Source organism: Clupea harengus, chromosome 14 (genome assembly GCF_900700415.2).
Source record: "Clupea harengus chromosome 14, Ch_v2.0.2, whole genome shotgun sequence".
Lineage (NCBI taxonomy): Eukaryota > Metazoa > Chordata > Actinopteri > Clupeiformes > Clupeidae > Clupea > Clupea harengus.
Window position 1 is genome coordinate 23,481,482 of NC_045165.1, and position 20,074 is coordinate 23,501,555.

At 39.3% G+C, this 20,074-nt stretch overlaps 2 protein-coding genes across 4 annotated transcripts; one reads left to right on the forward strand and one right to left on the reverse strand.

The window, feature by feature from the left end:
- Positions 1-5,203: 5,203 nt before the first annotated feature.
- Positions 5,204-7,807, reverse strand: htr1b (5-hydroxytryptamine (serotonin) receptor 1B). Its single transcript, XM_012822582.3, has one exon. The coding sequence runs from the start codon at positions 7,345-7,347 to the stop codon at positions 6,214-6,216; it is 1,134 nt and encodes a 377-aa protein (XP_012678036.1). The 5' UTR covers positions 7,348-7,807; the 3' UTR covers positions 5,204-6,213.
- An 8,348-nt stretch (positions 7,808-16,155) lies between these two features.
- On the forward strand, positions 16,156-19,626 carry colec11 (collectin sub-family member 11). 3 transcript variants are annotated; one of them, XM_012822593.2, is made up of 7 exons: positions 16,156-16,344; positions 16,770-16,931; positions 17,082-17,153; positions 17,825-17,896; positions 17,974-18,027; positions 18,122-18,217; positions 18,579-19,626. In XM_012822593.2, exons 1-7 carry the CDS (start codon positions 16,179-16,181, stop codon positions 18,974-18,976), a joined length of 1,020 nt encoding a protein of 339 aa, XP_012678047.2. In that variant the 5' UTR covers positions 16,156-16,178; the 3' UTR covers positions 18,977-19,626. The 3 variants fall into 3 exon arrangements, with proteins under 3 accessions (XP_012678047.2, XP_031436131.1, XP_031436132.1); XM_031580271.2 differs by having other exon boundaries at positions 16,203-16,344; positions 18,561-19,626; XM_031580272.2 differs by having other exon boundaries at positions 16,243-16,420; positions 18,561-19,626.
- The last annotated feature ends 448 nt before the right edge of the window (positions 19,627-20,074 follow it).

Here is a 20,074-nt window from a genome sequence, read left to right on the forward strand (position 1 = left end):
ACCATCATCTTGAAATGAGTCTACATACTAGGCAATTTATCTTGAAATCAGTACAGCTACACTAAAACAAGTACATTTGCCTAAATACAAAAAAATGTAAGAATTATTTTCTCAAAATGTAAAAAAAATGTGCTTATATTCAGCAAATGATAGCACCATCATCTTGAAATGAGGCTATATGCTAGGCAATTTATCTTGAAATCAGTAAAGCTACAATAAAAACAAGTGCATTTGCCTAAATACAAAAAAAATTAAGAATTCTTTTCTCGAAATGTAGAAAAATGTGCTTATATTCAGCAAATGATAGCACCATCATCTTTAAATGAGGCTATATGTTAGGCAATTTATCTTGAAATCAGTACAGCTACACTTAAAACAAGTACATTTGCCTAGATGCCCAAAATATATAAGAATTATTTTCTCAATATGTTGGAAAATGTGCTTATATTCAGCAAATGCTAGCACCATCATCTTGAAATAAGGCTATATGTTAGGCAATTTATCTTGCAATCAGTAAAGCTACAATAAAAACAAGTACATTTGCCTAGATACTGTAAGAATTATTTTCTCAATATCTAGGACAATTTGCTTAAATTCAGCGATTTTTTTTATTTCTAATTATTATTTTTCAAGCTTTATTTGTTCTGCTTTTTTGCCTTTACTCAGATAGGACAGTAGAGCGAGACAGGAAGCGAGCTGGAGGGAGGGATTGAGAAATGACCGCAAGTCGGACTCGAACCTGAACTCTTACCTGTATCCCCATCTTACACCATTCATGGTGGAGGGTTGCTGCCGCTTGTGCCACAGCTCCATCCCTAAAACAGTCATCTGTTGAGGATATTGCCATTTGTTTTGGAGAATTTTGAAGTCAATGCATATGTGCAATTGATCATTGAGATAATAAAGACCGCAGTGTTACACCTAAACAGCATTATGTGATTAATTTTCCATCAGAGATCAAATCATTGGGTCCAATGGTCAGACATATGTGTATGTGGTTCGAGTCTTAACATTGTTTCTTTAAACAATGGGCATCTAAGCTCAAATTCAAGTACATTTGTCTTGATTCTGACTTTGACAAAGCAGTTTTGTACTTGCCAGTGGTGATGAAACTAGTTCCAAGCACTAACTTGCTCAGAACCAGTAATAAAATCTCAGTAACAGGTAATAGTACCTTATTAAGATACACCATCTTAGTAAGATGAAATATCTTAAATCAAGGCAATATATACTTGTTTTTTGTTTGACAAGATATTTCTTCCTACCGGGTAAGAGCATTTGACTTCAAAACTCTCCAAAACAAATGGCAATATCCTTAACAGATGACTCTTTTAGGGATGGAGCTGTGGCGCAAGCGGCAGCAACCCTGCACCATGAATGGGTAAGATGGGAACACAGGTAAGAGTTCAGGTTCTAGTCTGACTTCCGGTCATTTCTCAATCCCTCCCTCCAGCTCGCTTCCTGTCTCTACCTACTGTCCTATCTGAGTAAAGGCAAAAAAGCAGAAAAAATAATAATAAAAAACTGAACTAAATTTAAGCAAATTGTCCTAGATATTGAGAAAATAATTCTCACCATATCTAGGCAAATGTACTTGTTTTTAGTGTAGCTGTACTGATTTCAAGCTAAATTGCCTAGCATATAGCTTCATTTCAAGATGATGGTCCTAGCATTTGCTGAATATAACTACATTTTTCTACATTTTGAGAAAATAATTCTTACATTTCTTTGTATTTAGGCAAATACACTTGTTATTAATGTTGCTTTACAGATTTCAAGATAAATTGCCTGGCATGTACACTCATTTCAAGATGATAGTGCTAGCATTTGCTGAATTTAAGCACATATTCCTACTTATTGAGAGAATAATTCTTAAATCTTTTGGGTATATAGGCAAATGTACTAGTTTTTAGTGTAGATGTACTGATTTCAAGATAAATTGCCTAGCATATAGCCTCATTTCGAGATCATGGTCCTAGCATTTGCTGAATATAATTACATTTTTCTACATTTTGAGAACATAATTCTTACATTTTTTTTGTATTTAGGCAAATATACTTGTTATTAATGTTGCTTTACAGATTTCAAGATAAATAGCCTGGCATTTAGACTCATTTCAAGATGATAGTGCTAGCATTTGCTGAATTTAAGCACATATTCCTACTTATTGAGAAAATAATTCTTAAATCTTTTGGGTATATAGGCAAATGTACTTGTTTTTAGTGTAGTTGTACTGATTTCAAGATAAATGACCTAGCATATAGCCTCATTTCAAGATGATGGTGCTAGCATTTGCTGAATATAAGCACGTTTTCCTCATTCACTTTAACCTGCTAAAGGATGATAAAGTCTGTTCTTAAAGCAAAAGTTTGACTTAGTTTAATACTGTCTTTGCACTGTATAATATTTTGTCTACAGGAATACATAATTGCTGTGCTGTGCTGTAAAACATTTTTTTATATATTTAGAGATCAGAAGGACAAGATGCTTGAAATAAGAAATTCTGACTTTGACAAAGCAGTTTTGTACTTATAATGCCTTATAATTATGGCAATTCTAGTTTCAAGCATTAACGTGCTCAGAACCAGTAATAAAATCTCAGTAACAAGTAATAAAACCTTATTAAGATAATTAAGGACTGAAACACTTGAAGCAAGTGAAATGCTCTAACATAAAAAATGCCTGGTAAGAAGAAATATCTTGTCAGACAAAAACAAGCATATATTGCCTTGATTGAAGATATTTCATCTTACTAAGATTTCACTTTTTGCAGTGTATGCAAATGACATTTGATGGAAAAATACATGAGTTTTATTATAAAATACTGTTCATAAGCAGATTGCGGCCACAGATCATCGAGTTTGGTTTCCATGCCACTCTCAGGGCAATCCAATCCTGCTTATGCCCATGTGAAAAAAGCGAAGGCGTCAGAAAAGGTGCGTCAGAGAATCACAGAGCATGCTGTGGAATCAGCTAATCGTGAAATTTGTTGATTTTCAGCCCAGCAGTGTTGACCTTGAGATTCAATACTGAAACTGCATTAGATGCCATTAGTGTTCTTATCAATGTAGCACAAGCGCAATGCATTAAACCAACTTGGGGAGCCCCTGTATGGTTTCGAGAGGTAGCTCAGCAACGCGTTGGATTACTGCTTCATGGACCATTGCCTCAGTGTATTTGAGGTTTCTCTCACAGCAGAAAAACATATTCAAATGTATTATGCTTTTTTACTTCTGTGGTCCCATAGTGCTTTCTCCTGCAAACTTTTAACATTTTTAATTATTTCTGGTATATCAGTAAAAGCAGTAGTAATGACGGCTCCATTGTTGCTCCATTGGCAATTGTTTCATTAAACTACATCCTTGGTTTGTCTTTTACTATCTAGCTGTCTGACTGTATGCTCCCATTTTAATAATGTGTTCAGATCTACTTTTAGATTAAAGCTGTATATTATAGGTCTATAAAAATCTTTTATAAGCCACTAAGTAAATGGAATATATTATGATAAAACAGATGCTAGGACTCCATTTCAGATTAACTGTAGTGCCTGTAATTCAGATGGTGTAATCTCTTTTACAGTGGGGACAACTCATCTATAAATTAGAGATACAGGTTGATGTATTCACACTAGTACCCAAGGGTTTTGGCCTCCTTGCTAGCTCGCCCGCCTCCCATGCCCAAGGTTGTGAGTGCGAGGCCGATGTGGGACTGTGTTTGTCTACACAAGCAGGTTACATAAGCAGGTCATAGGATGAGGTCCTTCGTCAAAGTTTGAAGTTGTAAAGCAGTTTGAAATATAGGTAATGTAAGAATGGAAATGTGGATTTCAATTAACACCCTGAATGGTGCTGATTTTGTTGGCGCCAGACAGAAAGATAGCTTCCAGCAACACCACCCATGACTTCACTTCCAGCAACACCACCCACGACTTCACTTACAGCAGCTGGGATCCCTAACAGGTGCAATATTTTTGGTTGTTTGTGCCATTGCTGCATTTTAATAAATTCAGTTCTCTCTCATCTTGACTTCCCCACCATCTACACACACACACACACACTCACACGCACACACACACACACACACACACACACACACACACACACACACACACACACACACACACACACACACACACACAAACACACAAACACACTCAGGCTGTATTGTCTGCCCTCTGTGAAGACCTTATTTATCTAAACACAAACAGCCAACCTCCACCCTTAATGCTCATATGTTAATGTTCTGTAACATCCCACTAATTTGCCAGCTCATTATTGTCAAGGTCCACAGTTATTAAAATTGAAAGGATCTTTATGACCAAAGGCAAATGCTTCAATGGTCACAAAGTGTTTTGGAGGACAAAGAGAAGGTATGTATCTGTGTGCTCAGAAAATGAAAGCAACATTAATTCACTTTTGCCTTACCGGGCCCAGGTTTAATGCATAAATGAATGCATGTTAATGTCAAACCACACCCGCTTCCCCCCTTGAATTCTGCAAAAGGCCTCTAATGGAAAAGAAAAGATTAAAAAAATGAAAAAATTGTCCTTTTCTTTTCATCACTCTCTGCATCCCAATTTGGATTAGCTCTGTGTTATGTGCATCATATAAGTTGCATTCTTCGCAGCTTCGCTGGCGCTGCATTGCTTTGCAAACCCATTTTCATCAACCTTAAAGTGTTCTGCACTGCACTATATTTTTCTTCAGTAATTATTTGCTGGACAAAGGTGATTTAGTTATGTAGTGCTCTGTTGCCATCTCGCCCTCTATCCCCCAGACTCCTCCGTACAGGTATGATTCACTGTGTCTTGTTTCTCTTTTCTGTTAAGACTACAGCCCAGCAGCTTCATTCAGCTTCAGCCGATAGGGGATGATGTCTGATTATGGTGGAACTGGTGGAATTACTATTTTTGCCATACGCTGAGCTTTTGAAGGAATCTGTTGCCTTAAACCTCATGTTACCTCGATCTCTCTCCATTGTGTGTGTGGGTTTTCAGGCAGAGGTTGGTCACATCTGCGGCGAGCCAGGTGTTGGATGCGAGCTGGGGATGAGCTGAGTCCATAAGTACCAAATGGGAGGTCATGTGAGACTATGAGAATGCCTTTATGCCTGGTCAACCAGATGTCATCCAATCAGTCAATGAAAAACATCAGAATAGCATATGAACCACTGTATCAAACAAATGTCTCCATTTCACATAATGTTGTATTTTACACTTTATTTAACTGATCAATTTTAATACCAACAAAATGATAACTATGACTTTTCAGTTGGTTTGTTCTTTTTGTCTTGTGGTAGGTCACATTATAAACGGTTCATCCTTCAAATCGTTACACCACAGAGATCCATCTTTTTCCGTCACAGGGAAATGGTACACACAGCCTGGTTGAATGACAAAGTGCAATGTGAAAAGACTGTGATGAAACAAAGCTTCACTTTTTCTTGTTCCTTTTATTACAAAACATTAATTTATGCCGTATGAAATATATAGTCTCAGCACACTGACAGCTATCCCTTAGAAATAAGGTAATAGTGCTATGGCACATGACATGTTACAAGTCATTTCTGTCTTATTTTTACACTGAAGATGAACATGCTCCGAGTCTCTCCCTAGTATTTGTAGTTATGAAACCTCTATTGTAGCTGTAACTCAGGGCTTCTTAAAAAACAATGTGCTGAGGTGGTTTATCTTTAGCTGCCAAAAAAATTGCACTGTCCATCAGAGCAAACAGCTGAAGGGTGTGTGCACAGCGCATGGAATCTGTATAGATACACGTTTGCTCAGCAAATATGATCCAGACCTGCATTTATTGAGCAAATATTACTTTGGAATTACTCAGTTTATGACATTCATCTCAATACAAAGCCCACACCACTGCCCAGATTGTTCCAAAACAAACAGAAACAAATACATACATGTACTTTAACCTTGGCCTTCTCATTTCAAATTTTGTCTGACAATTTCCAAGGCATAATAAACAATCAACATAGCTCCTGGCAACTGACAGTGAGATTTAATGGTGAATGATCCCCTTGTATCCACCTAATCTTTATTACACTGATTTTAGACTGATTTTAAATAAGCTTCTAGTTGGTTCAAATTTCCACACATACTTTACCTCAGTAATGTTGGCTTGAAAGTCACTTTTATCCATTGCAATTTTACAGCATCTGTTTTTGTTTAAATATAACTTTAGTTAAGTCTTTCATTCTTTAAGATACACAGCATCTAAATCGCAGCAGTTTGTGGAAAGCCTTTTTGAAATCCTCATTGGACATGGTGTAGATTATTGGATTTATCAATGAGTTGAGGTAGCCAAGCCATGTGAAAAAATCAAACAACTCTGGGTAAAAGCAGGATGAACACAGTGGCACAAGCAGTGCATAGATGAAAAACGGCAACCAACATACTATGTAAGCTCCCAAAATGATACCCAAGGTTATCGTTGCTTTCCGCTCCCTAGCAGCGGAGATTCTCTTTTTCTCCAGAAGTGCGTCGGACAGAGTCACCTGCACCTGGTTCACATGTGTCTCATTCAACCCAAAGTCTTTTCGTCCAAAGTGTAACGGACTCGATGCAACAGATCCAGGGGAATTATTGACCAGCTGTGCTGACGTGAGCCTTTTGCCAACTTTTGGTGACTGTTTCAGAATCCTCTTTCGAGCTTCCACATATATCCTCCCGTAAAGAACGATGAGCAGCAAAGTAGGGATGTAGAATGCTCCAAACGTGGAGTAGATAGTGTAGAATATGTGATCAGTATTCACCGAACAACTGGTCAAATTATCCGCTTTTACTTGGCGCCAGAACAAGGGAGGCAGAGAGATGGACACAGCGATGATCCAAGCGGTGGCGACCATACCTGCTGCCCTCGCCGACGTGCGCCTGTTGGCATACCCAACCGCGTCCGTAATAGCCCAATAACGATCCAGTGCTATTACACACAAATGCAGTATAGATGCAGTGCAGCATGTTATGTCCGAAGACAACCAGATGTCGCAAATAATTTGACCAAGAGTCCACGTATGAGTTACTGTGTACAGTACGCATATGGGCATCACCAGGATGGATACCAAGAGGTCCGTCACGGCTAAAGATGCTATAAGAAAGTTTGCCGGGGTATGCAGCTTCCGTGAGTGCGAAATAGTTGCAATGACAAAAGCATTTGATAATGCTGTTGCCAAAGTTATAACGCAGAGAATGACAGCCAGACTTGCTTGGAAAATTAAATCGATGGTCTTGTCACCAGGTTGAGATGAATAAGATATATTAGCAACATGGGTGGAGTTGTAATATACCGGATAGTAATGCGTGGATGTTGGCTTCAAGTTACTTGGGCTATCCATCCCTCAGTCCCCTTTCACAAGATGAAGGTAATTACCGATTTCATGCTAAAATGTATCAGCAACGGCACGATACTCTCGTGCTATTTCATCCCATTTAAAACAATATCGACAAGTCTCTTGTCAATACTCGTACATCCCCATTATTTTGTTTTCAGGAATCATAAGAAAATGAATATTTGGTCCACGTCTTCTTTTCTCTTGAACTCTCAAAAAGTTTCGTGGCTTTCCCGAATGCTGGATTTCGATTTGTTTTTCAGTTCCTTTCACCTTCATAATTCAATTGTACAGTCGAAAATAAATATGGAATTAAAACATTTAGTCTTCTTAAAATATTATATAATATCACGAGTTTCACACGAACGGGTCAGTGTACCCCTTTAGCGATAAGCCTCAAAGCACCTGAAATATAGGGTAGCATCCGTTTTTTTACTGGTAGGTGGGTTAAGGACGTGGCTTTATATAGCTGACTCCGATGAAACTTGTAGCTTTGATCACTCCAGTCTCTTCACTTGAGCGCTGCCAACATCCTCTGGGTCTTAGTGCTCTTCCATATTTTTCAGTGTCATTTAAGCGTGATTTTGCGTAATGGTAAAAGCAGCATTTATTCAAATCTACAACTAGGAAAATACCTGTAACATGTTATGTATTGGACTTTTATAAAAGTGTCAGTAAAGGGTTTCAAAGTCATTTTGTGTTAAAGTAGATTTATAATAATCTGGAAACGTGCATAGCCTATTTAAGTGATCAGGACCTAACGTCTGTTGAAATGGATGCCCCAGATAACTGCTGCTATCAAATATTTACACTACACTACACTTCCTATCAACCTTTTCTTTTTCATAGAACATAATTGCAAATTGTTTCCTGAGTCACACAGCAGCTGCCTTTGGGCTAGCCCAACTCTTTTCATTTCACCATCTCTCCTGCCTTCACTTGCTTCATCTGTTTACTGGTTGTGACTTCATAACATAGTACAAGTGTTTTATCCCTGAAGACAAATAATCTTTTTAGGCCAGCTTTTTCAGAACAACAACCTTACCTCTAATCATCTGCATTGTTGTATTTGGCTGCTTAGAATCTATGGTTTAGCAGTTGTTATATCGGTTAGGTTAGCTTGTTGGTTGTGAGTACTTGAATGTAACAGTGAGAGGATTGGCCACTGTGGAAGGTCCCCAACCAATAGCACAAGGAATTTAACATCTCTTTTGCATTGCCAGTGTGTACTCACTGAACACCTTGGTAAATAACATGGCATTCAAAAGCATCACTGAAAGCTCATTGAGAATCTTTTGAGTGCCCCATCGTTTGACAAATCAAAGGCTAATGAATGAACCACAGGGACAGGGTAACCATTTTACTCATAATCATGGCCAGGCAGTATTCCTTCATTACTGTTTGTTTATCTTTGCTGGAGTTCATGTGTCTCCAAGCCATCTGTTCCGGTGATTCTTCTAAGAGTGTAACATTTGAGACCCAACCTCAAGTGTGGTTACTGTTTGCAGAGGCAGGGCATGTTGTTTATATGGGGAGGACAGAACAAACCTGAGGCTGCATCTCTTTAAATACCAGTTCACGCCGAGTTGATCTGGGCATTAAGAAGAGCTAATACTTTAAATGTTCCCTTGTTCATCTCAAACTCAGTGACCATGAATAATGTGCAGAAAGCACAGCTACATTATGAATGGCTTGTACTGTAGGTACCAGTGTAAACGTATTTCCAGAAGTTAGTATTTGCCTTATCTGCCTTATTTGGCTTTTTGTAAAAAGGCAATTTGTCACCAAATGCATTAGCACTTTAGGCTATTATGATATCACATTCTCTCCAAACCCTTTCTGCTTCCCATGTCCCCTCTGTATGTGTGTCCATTTCTGTTATAATATGCAGTTTATCCTCGTGTATAATCTCTGCCACACACACACACATAATCTAGCATTCACAGCATTCATGTCAGGTGTTTGTGCTTACCCACCCTCTGTATCTTGCCAGTCAGGATTGCAGGAAATGCAACAGTACTACAACAGTACAACAGACTTCTCTGCATTCATTGTGCATAAACCTCAGTCTTTGGTAGCTGACCCGAGGCCATGACATCTTGAAAGTACAAGGCACAGTAGGGTCCACTGCAACAGCCTGGGGGTGTTGAATGATTTATCTTCAGTTACTCACCATCAGTTTCACTGACCTGTTATTGACTGATGAGTTTTAAATCTTGAATCTAGGGTATTTAACCTGCCCATCATCAACGCATTAAGAAGAACCTATTATTTCATATAGACATACACATTTCATGAATGTTAAATATGCTGACTGCCATATTCAGCCATGTATTGATCATTCTTGAGAGGGAGACCAGATGGATTTTGAAGGGACGTATGATGCAGATAACTGAAAGCCTAGAATGTACCTTTTCCACATGAGACACAGGTCTCTGGCTTTGAATATGAATAAGCCAGACCATCTGGACATACTAAGTATATCTCCCATGAGACAAAGCTGTATGTTTGATGTATGTTTGAGGCCAGGTGCTGGTAAATATTTGCCCTCTTCAAAACTGTATCAACCAAAAGGGTCAAACAGTTTGTGATCATGTTTGTTGAAACGTTTCACACTTTCTGTGCTGTGCTATTACTGTAGGTGTGTAATCCGCTCAAATTTAATTTGACTTCCAAAGAACATAAAAAAACCTATTGATTCCCAGCAGTCTAGACACTGTGTCAGGATGGGGTGTAATACAAGATTATTTACAGTTTTGAGGCTGTCTGCGGTCAATCCAAACTGGCAGTGTAGCTAATGTTTCTGGGAACGTTCAAGGACTCAGGGTGTTTAAGCTGTATCATCATCAAGCTAAAACCCGTGCAAAGACAACTGCTGTAGGGAGGACACACTGCCACTCCCCTTACCCAGTTTGTTAATGGCAATGAAAATGAGTTCATTGCATTACAGCCACTTTATCTGATATGAAAAAACAAACTGAAAAGACCAGCGATGCATAGCAAATAGCCTTTCCCTAAATTACACCAATTAACTCTGACAATTATTTCTGTACATTTCAAAACATTGATGTGAAAGTGTAAGTGGAAATAAATGGCTGGTAAACTGGGTCTATGATAAAGAATAACAGATTTATCTTGTCTCTTGTATCTTGATACATCTGAACATATCAATGGTCATTTAAAAATGAAATGTATGATCCAAAAATATGCATCATGCTGTCCAATCTTACCCCTCATCCACTTTGCATGCAGGGAACATCCTGACCTGGATACTCTCAACATAAACTGCCACACATTTTAGAATCATGGCAGCATGTATGTAATGTCAAGGTCTCCATCCATGTACGTATCTACTGGGATTCATGAATTAGGCATGGAACATGCAGGCATGCCCTCTGGGGATGACACTCATGCATGGAGGTCAGGTGTTATCAATAGTCCTCCAGCGACCGGAAATGTGTTCACAGATATGAAGAACTGTGATGTCCGCTGTGGAGGAGCTGACTTTGAAGTTTTAACATGGCTCCTCAGGTGCTGTAATACTTCTTACTAAGGCAAAGTAAAAAATTGCATCATTTGGCAAAATGTCCACACAATGAAATGTTTATTCATTCTTTAAATCATGATAGAGTTGGTTAAGTATCTTATATAACAGATGGGCTGGGCTCACTGGGCTGAGTTTTTGCAGCATTTCATTTAGCATTTATTGTCAAAAAAGTTTCCTAATACAAATTAAAAGGGAGAACGCTGATGATGCAATGTTTTAATAGTTCAAGAGCCTTTTTTGAAGTATCTTTGTTGATTTATAGTTGATTTTTTATCACATTTTAATCCAGTTTAAAACCTCAGGTCAACACAGAAGAGTTTTCTGACCCTGTATTTCACATTGATCCAATATGTTGCTTATGCAGATCAACGTTTAAATGTTGTGTTTACCACTCTTCCACCTACTACTTCTGATTGATTTATTTACCCTTTCATAGTACCACATTAGACTGTAGTCATTAGTAGTAAGGTGGTCTGTGCACCATGATATGGATATACCTGATGATGGAGTTTGATCGTGGGAGTTTCCATACAAAGACAATAAAAGGCACTCCAAGCTGAGAACGACTAAACGAATTACATGTGAACCGATAAGATGCAGATCTGCTTTCAGCCCGCCTGTGTATGGCTCTAACATTGTTCGGGGAGATAAATTGAGTTATGAGATTTGCTAACTGCAGTAGATTATAGCCACGTGCTCCTGGTCTCTGGAAATGAATGGATGATTTCAATCCAATCCAATTGAAGGCACATTGTAAACTCATCCAGAATAGGGCCAAAAGATGTGTGCATTTCAAACATACATTATCCTTCTTTACTGGGATCAGTGAAGAGTAATCTGTTTCGTAGGAGTCTTCAGGTGGCACAGATACAATGACATGATACAGCAGCTTTGCTTTCAATGACTGCATTGTGATGAGATCATTTTGCTGTTTCGGTTTTGTTACTGTTTCAGCTAATATGAGTGAAATCAGGAGAGACTTCCCTTAATAAACTCTGCCTCCATCGTGGTGCATCTTCATCGCTCTTTCACCCATTTACATGTCGCACCACGCACCATCACAACCATGTGAAACTATACGGCAAAGCATTCAACATTGAGGTTTGACATGGGACTGATCCTGATCCTGATCCTTTTCCTGAGACCTCAGGTCAGTTTGACATGGTCCACCTCAAGACTAAGTACCTCTGAAGCCAATCTGCCATGTGAATGATCCAGCTCCAAATGCACCCTGTTGAATGATGGAGAGCCAGGAGGGTGTACTTTTGAACCAGCCCTTGAAATGGACTCCTGAGTCCTGAAGCTTCCTAATGATGTGTCCGAACGACTAAATGTCACATCAGACTTGTAAGCATACACCGTCATCCTTTCATCCATAGCATGCTTCTCATGGAAAATGTGCTTTTTTGTAAGTACTCCACAATTCTTATGATTGATAGGCTTCTCTTGATATTTCCTTGAACAGTCACTGCAGGAGTGCCCCAGGAGATGGACCGATTTGACAGATATAATCTTAATCTGAATGAACTGAACACGCTTTTACACTCATTTTCTATGGTGACATAGAAGAGATTGACACAGTATGGACTTCACGAAAAAGTTCAAGGTCCAGTATACTGCATGAAAAAATGATCTCTTAAGTCGTCCAGAGGGCCATTTTGTGCATATATCTACATATTCCACTGTTCTCTATTTTGTGGCCTTAGAAAACACATAAAACTGCCGTGCTCAGCCATAAAGGGAAGATGTCAATTGAACAAAAATTATGTGATTTCATCCCTAAGTAGAGCTGTCATTGCCATCTAAGTGGAGCAATTAGGCTAAGGATGACATACAGTATTGGGTCAGGCTGCTAGATCAGATTAGCATGCTAAAAATGTCACTGCAGGGAGCACAGCATGGTATTTGAGCACTAATGAATGGTTTGCAGAGTCGATGGGACTCCTTTTAGATCTGTCTAGAGACCTTCTGGAGATCATATTTTCATTTTCAGTTTGTCCCCCCCCCGCAGCTACCAGAGAGGAGCTTTCATTTGTGTCCTTACATTTACATTTTGTCATTTAGCAGACGCTTTTATCCAAAGCGACTTACAAGGATGTATACACATTTTACACTGATGGCACACTGCACATCAGGAGCAATTAGGGGTTCAGTGTCTTGCTCAAGGACACTTCGACAGGGAATCGAACTAGCAACCTTCTGATTACTAAACGACTTCTCTACCTCCTGTACCACTGTCTGCCCTGTCCTATCCATTTGACTTCAGTATGCACTTGTGTGTATGTGTGTGTGTGTGTGCATGTGTGTGGTTCATGTTTCTTCAAGTCATTTTCTGACAAAGAGGTTAGCAGATGATTGATCATCTGTCTTAACGACCCTTGGAGATTATGATAATTATTTTGGTTCCGGAGCTGGCAAGCAACACCCATTAGGGAAAAGGAATCCTCTCCATCTCCACAAAAGCATTTCCAGGGGTCGACTGTGTTCCATATCCCTCCCTCTCTTCGTCCTCTCTCTGTCACTCCAAGTCATCTTCTTTGAGGATTCAGTCTGTTCATCATGCTTTCCTCTTCTTCCCTCTTTTAAGAAGTAATCTACTGTTAATTGAGATCATTTTCCATTTAATAGGGAAACGATTTCAAAGAAGCTTCCTTGGGACCCCCTTGTTTGCCAGCAGTTGATCTGGGCATTATCAATGAGCTGACTCCACTAAATGATGTGGCCCAACTTGAATGAAGTTTGACGAGACAAAAGTGTCTCAATAATGAAGAGAATGAAGAGAATGCAACAATAATGTAGGACAGGAGTTTTGAAATTCCCCAGGCAGGCATCTTTTTTTCTGTGCTGTAAAGGTCACTTCATTTTGAGGAGTCATATCGTTCAGCCACCGTTGATGAAAGCCTTTTTTTCAGAACCCCAGGTAATTCTCTGTGGATGGAGAAGTGCTAATAGCTTACAAAAGTGAAGGTGAGGTGGTGTGCGGATTCTCAAGTGGAGAACTTCATTGAAATTCTGGTGATTTTCCCACCGTGTCTGAGCCGTATGAAAATGCAGCCTGTGGGTAATCATGCCTGGAGAGGCCCCACAGACCCCCACAGCTGCTCTCCCTCAATAACAGACAACACTCAACACACCTAATCTAATAGGCCAAAGCTTTTTATACCGGAATGCATCAAATAGATTAGGCTGTCTTACTATAGGCTGGATAATATGCATCTGACATGGAACCATTCAAAGAATTAGGTTTCAGTATCTCCTTTAAAAATTGGTCTGATCTTTAAAATATGCATTTTGAATAGTAAAGAGGATGGCTGTTACTTACAGGCATCAAAGCTACCTTCGAATGGCTTTCAACGGCTAATGGCTAATCATGTGCAAAAGTGTATGTACAAGGAGAAGACAAAGTGAAAACTGGCTGTTGCTCTGAAGGTAGAGATTTGTCCAGACCTCTGATCTCAGGAGTTGATATTCACTAATATAATTATTTGATTTATAAAAATATATAACATAATATAATATGACTATAAAATACAGTATGTGGAGAACAAGCATGCAAAACAACATCAACAACAACAACAAAGCATAACTGAAATGCAAATACATTTTGATTTCCCGTTGCAGCTGGATATTAATCATAAATTCATGTATGTGAGACGGGCTGTACCCTGTCTAAAGTGATTCTCTCACTTTATGGAGGGAGGGAGCTGTGATATTCTTGTGGTGGTGGTGTGTCTGGGAGCGGAGCAGGCTTTACACTTTCTTTTGGTAGAGCAGATGAAAGTAGAACTCGTGGGAGGATTATGACGAGATCAATGTGCATTGTTTTGTGAGAACAACCGAAGCAGCAGGGACTACAAAATCACCCCCCCCCCCCCCTCTACCCACATTTGTTTGTTTTAATGACTTTCAGCATCCAAATTCACAGCTAAGTTGCTATCTGAATGTCTCATTATGCAATTACAATCTAATATCGAGGCCTGCATCCACTGGTGAGATTTAACGCTGGTGAAGTATAAGTGTCAAGCGAAATGAGCTTGCTGTCCAATCCCTTTGAAACTTTGCTAAATCTAATGATATTGCGCAGTGTGTTTTTCCTATGGTTCAGCAAACTCCTATAGTTGGCTGTAGGAACTCTGCACATCTTCTGAACTTACTAGATAGCAGTAAGGAGTTTAGCCCATTCACTGCAAATTCAAAAACAGGACCAATATAATCATCCTTAGATGGCTCTTTTAAGTGTTATTACAGGTTATATGACACTGCATAATTTTGAGCGATAGACTGCCATGAATGTAATATGGTCATAATACTATATCTTAATTGTATGATCTAACAACCTTTGCTGATTTTCTGGCCCACTAAGCACGAAAGTGCCTGTCTTTGGGTACTTTTTCATTACGAACTTTAAATGAGCTATGAAATTGAACCCCTTCATTTTATACTTTAAATATACTCAATTTGAAAATACATTTGTGCACATATTGCCCCTCTTAAATATTAAAATGCGTCTGAACACTTAATTTCTGGAAACAAACAGACAAACAAACAAACTAAATATGTTGATTAGGGCCTTAAACCGTAGAGCTTTACATATGGGGTTAATTAGGAAAGGATTAAATAAATGGTTAGACAGCACATTAAAGAGCTCTTGAGGGGATCCTCAACCACAATAAGTGCACCCATACGCATTAAGGGATTCTTGTCTAGTGAAAGATTAGTGAAAGTATATTTCAAGGACTTTTCATAACTTTATTTTTAGTATTGCTGCTTTATAATTCCCATTTAGCAATGTATCAGGGGTACTGAGTGGCAACATGCTTCATATGTTCAAATTTCTCCTTCAAACTTAGGTAGTTAAACACATCATTCTGTTTAATCACAAAGGATTAGCACATTTTAAAGAATTCTTTGTCTGCATGGCCATGTACTTGTACACTATGTGATGGCACACACTGGTACTCTACTGCCACCTTGTGGACCACAATTTTTTTCAAAATTGCATCCAGTTGGTGCTCAGCAATAGATATATTAAGTTACACCACAATGTCTTATGCATTCAGTGTAGATAACTGCAACTTTTTAGATACTTTTAATTTATGGTTCAAGTCTATTCTAATCGGCTAGAATGACCATGTTATTCCTTGATCATCCATCATCGCATCGAAAATGCCTTTGAAGCTGAGTGCAAGTTTGTGTTATCTGGGAGGGCCTGGTGCTGCCAATGACCCTGATTACTTTCCCAAGCAATTATCTCAGCACAGCCCTGCGCTTGTAGCTTTATCTGTAAATAATGTCCATGTTGACCTTTTTGTTGCCTCCTCGCGTAGTTTGTGTGGTCCAGTGGAGGACCATAATAGACCCAGAGTGGGTGCATTTTGTTAGCTCCGGTGGATCTTTCAAACCTACACCAAATATTAATCTGCTCACTGTCACACCGGCTTGGGCATATTTGGGTGGTAAGTTATTGCTCTCCAGCGAAGGAATATCTGAATAATCTAAAATACAGGTTATTGGCTAGAACGTTGTTTTGTGGTGAGTTGTTTTAATCCATTCATAGCATTAACGTTCTGCATGTTTCTTGTGTGGGGGAAAATAATTATTGTACTCTTTCTGATGGAGACTGTCTTTCAGTTTCAGTTTAAAGCATAAAGAGGCTCTGTCTGAAGATATTTCGATTCATTGCTTGTTTGCATCAGTGCCATTTTTTGCAAGTTTTTGTGCACCCAAGTTTCAGTTCTTTTGTCCTTTACTGTCATTTTATTGTGTGTACTCCCATTTTGTGTTTGATCTCATTACATGAGTGCAGTTTCAGTTTTGCTGCCACAGGATTTCAAGGTGAATTAATGTGGTCTGTTGTGTGTGTGTGTGTATCATGCCACAGTGGTGCAGTCTGCATGCTGGCAGTGTCTCAGGAAGCACAGAGACATGCTTTCATCGTGTGTGTTAATGACCATCCTGGGACTGACGCTGGTGACTTCAGCCTACGGCCAGCAAATGTCCGAGGAGCCGTGCTCCATCCAGATCCTCGTCCCCGGACTAAAAGGTGCAGAGCCAATACATAGCACATGAGTCACCAGAGGGAATTCTGCCAATTGATTGTGAAAGTAGCTGGGAGAAAAGTGCTGTTCCATGGAGAGAGTTGATGTGTTTTTCACTGTGAATGTTTTTCACTTTCATGAATGACTCCCCACAGGAGAGGCTGGAGAGAAGGGAGAGAAGGGAGCGCCAGGGCGGCCAGGAAGACTGGGTCCCCCCGGAGAGACTGGTAGGGCCTTGAATGAAATCTTTCTCCATGTGTTTTACAGGGATATGATGTTGCAAATGCACCATGGATGTTGTATGTACCATTACCATACATAGGAGGATCATTTCTGTGGATCTATATGTGTTGGCTTTGGCAATTTAGTAACATTATTATGTAATAGGTTTACAGATAGAGAAACTATTTAAAAAGCACATTGTCAAGTGTTTTTTTTTTTTTTAGATTTGTAGAGTTGAGATGGTTTGGGGTTTCATCTAAAACATGCTAACTTCATCAAATACTTGAGTGCCAGATGAATATGTAAATTATCCTATGTAGCTACATTTAAATATATGTGACAAAAACCACAAGTATTTGGAAAGAGATTCAGATGATGTGGTCTGAGGATTATCACATCATCATTTGCATTCCTGCAGTTGACAGCATGAGTGATGTGCTGCCTGGTTAGAGCCTGCTAAAGAAAACCAGAGCTGCCGCATGTTTACTGAAGGGTCAGAGGTCGGTGCAGACCACAGAGCGTCTACGATCACACGTCTTGGCCACTGCTTTAATGAGGCCAGGATTTCTCTCAAGCTGCTGGGATCACACTCTAAATAATTGCAAATATTTTTTCTGGTTATTGGTAATTGTATGGTCTACATAACGGGACAAAAAAACAATCTGTTGTCTTCCAGGTGCTCCTGGACTCAAAGGACAGAAGGGTCTCATGGGTCGGTATGGGAAAATGGGTCCTCCAGGACATAAAGGTAAAATAACATCTAATCTCTCAATGTTAACTGTTATTTTATGAGAGTGATGTAGATAAAATGTGTCACTTCGTCAGGTGAGAAGGGAGACATGGGAGATCCAGGACTAAAAGGCCCTGATGGAGACCCAGGTAGTACACATCCTTACTTTGGGATAACCTGGACTCAAAATATACTGTATCAACAGAGCTGTTCGTGAGTTTACTTATGAACATCTACCCCTAGGGCTTCCCTGTGAATGTGCACCTTTACGGAAGATGATTGGTGAAATGGACAACCAGGTGGCACAATTAACCAATGAGCTGAAGTTCATAAAAAATGGTATGTTCTATTGTTTAGTATATGTAAAAAGATAAGCTGGAACTGTGTTTACATGTAGTAATTTTGTAGCCTGGGTCATAATGATGTAGATAAATGATCAGGCTTCCAAACAAACAATTACAATGCACTGCTCATTTAAGTTAGATACATAGACAGTAAATATTGCAAGGTTCAGCCAGATTGCAATTTTCCTCACCATTACCTGTGCTCTGCCTGTTGTTTGAAATGCAACTCTATGAACATCTTGCTGTTTTTAGTGTGGTTTTAGAAATACAAGTGCTCATTTTATGAACATCTTGCTGTTTTCAGTGTGGTTTTAGAAATACAAGTGCTCATTTTTCAGCCCTGCCCTCCTCTGCAGCTGTCGCTGGCATCAAAGAGGTAGATGGTAAGGTCTACCTTCTGGTCAAGGAGGCCAAGCGTTACCTAGATGCTGAGGCCTACTGTCAGGGGAGGGGCGGACATCTGGCTATGCCCAAGGACGAGCGGGCCAACACGGCCATTGCAGGGTACATCACGGAGGCGGGCCTCGGCAGGGTGTTCATTGGCCTCAATGACTTGGAACGCGAGAGCCATTTTGTGTATGTGGAGCGGTCTCCCATGAGCACTTTCAGCAAGTGGCGGGAAGGAGAGCCAAACAACGCCTATGAGGATGAGGACTGTGTGGAGATGGTGTCTACAGGAGAATGGATAGACGTGGCCTGTCACCTCACTATGTACTTTGTGTGTGAGTTCGACAAAGACAATGTCATGCAATAGGAGAGGGAAGGTGAACAGATGGGTGGACAGTCCTGTCTTTTTTTTTTCTTTATCGTTTTACTGCTTTTTCAGTGATTGTTCCTCACAGATGCCTACAGATCCCCGGAGAAATCACAGAGTGTGGGATACGAATGGATGTGCGTTTTGGGACCAATACGTCATATACCTTCATTAAGTCTCATGCATTCAGTGGGGAGTGTTTGGATGTCAATGGGTCTGAGAAAAGACATTAATATTAGGGTTCTTATTTTGTCCTTTTCATTTATGTCACAGTTATTAGAAGTTATAACAGTCATGAGACTCGCTGAAAAGCTAAGTGGTTTAAATTGCGTTGATGACAATATAGTTGATATGAGTTAATAACTGAAAACATCAAATATATTTAAGTAAAGAACAAGGATGTTTATTAGTTTGTCAAACATGAAAGATGTAATTATTTTGCTGTTATTTGCATGTAATAACTTGTAATAACTAATAACTTTGTGATGTCACCCACTACATGCTAATTATATAATGTTTTATATAGATTAGGTCCATGTGTGAGACTACTAAAAGTGACATCATGTGCGAGCTTTTGTGAAAAAAATTCAATTTTGCCATAAAGGACAGTTTATCCTAATGATGATAATAAAACTTCCCTAAAAATAAAACTAACTTGTCAGTGATGTGTGGCCTTGCTGATCTGGTTGGGAAATTGCTTCCACCTAGTGGATATAATAAAGCAGAGCAACAAGTGACTGGGACCTCAGGTTAACAATGCTGGCAGGGACCACAGTGGGATACAGTATGCATCTTGGCTTGTGTGGTCTTCATGGGATCAGGTTGTTTGGAATCAATAGTGTGACCTTTTCTAAATTGAATAATACAGCAAGGATGTGTAAGATGAAACGTATACTTGACTATTCTGCTTATTTGACCGGGAAGGCTGTGGTTGACTAGACAGCGGCAACTAGAGCCTCTCTAAGTCATTGTGTGGAAAGTCAGAGCACTGATAAGCAAGTGTCTATGTGCGAGGTGTTTATGAAATGTTGTATGAAATTTAGAAGTGATGATATTCAATATATTATATTGTGCTTAATGTATATCTTACGGAGCATT

Bases quoted from the DNA above. Each gene is read 5' to 3' on its own strand.
- htr1b (XM_012822582.3), bottom strand. From the start codon at position 7,347: ATGGATAGCCCAAGTAACTTGAAGCCAACATCCACGCATTACTATCCG.
- colec11 (XM_012822593.2), top strand. From the start codon at position 16,179: ATGTCCATGTTGACCTTTTTGTTGCCTCCTCGCGTAGTTTGTGTGGTC. The intron at 16,932-17,081 runs GTGCAGAGCCAA...GACTCCCCACAG, and splicing joins CCTCGTCCCCGGACTAAAAG to GAGAGGCTGGAGAGAAGGGA. The intron at 18,028-18,121 runs GTAGTACACATC...ATCTACCCCTAG, and splicing joins AGGCCCTGATGGAGACCCAG to GGCTTCCCTGTGAATGTGCA.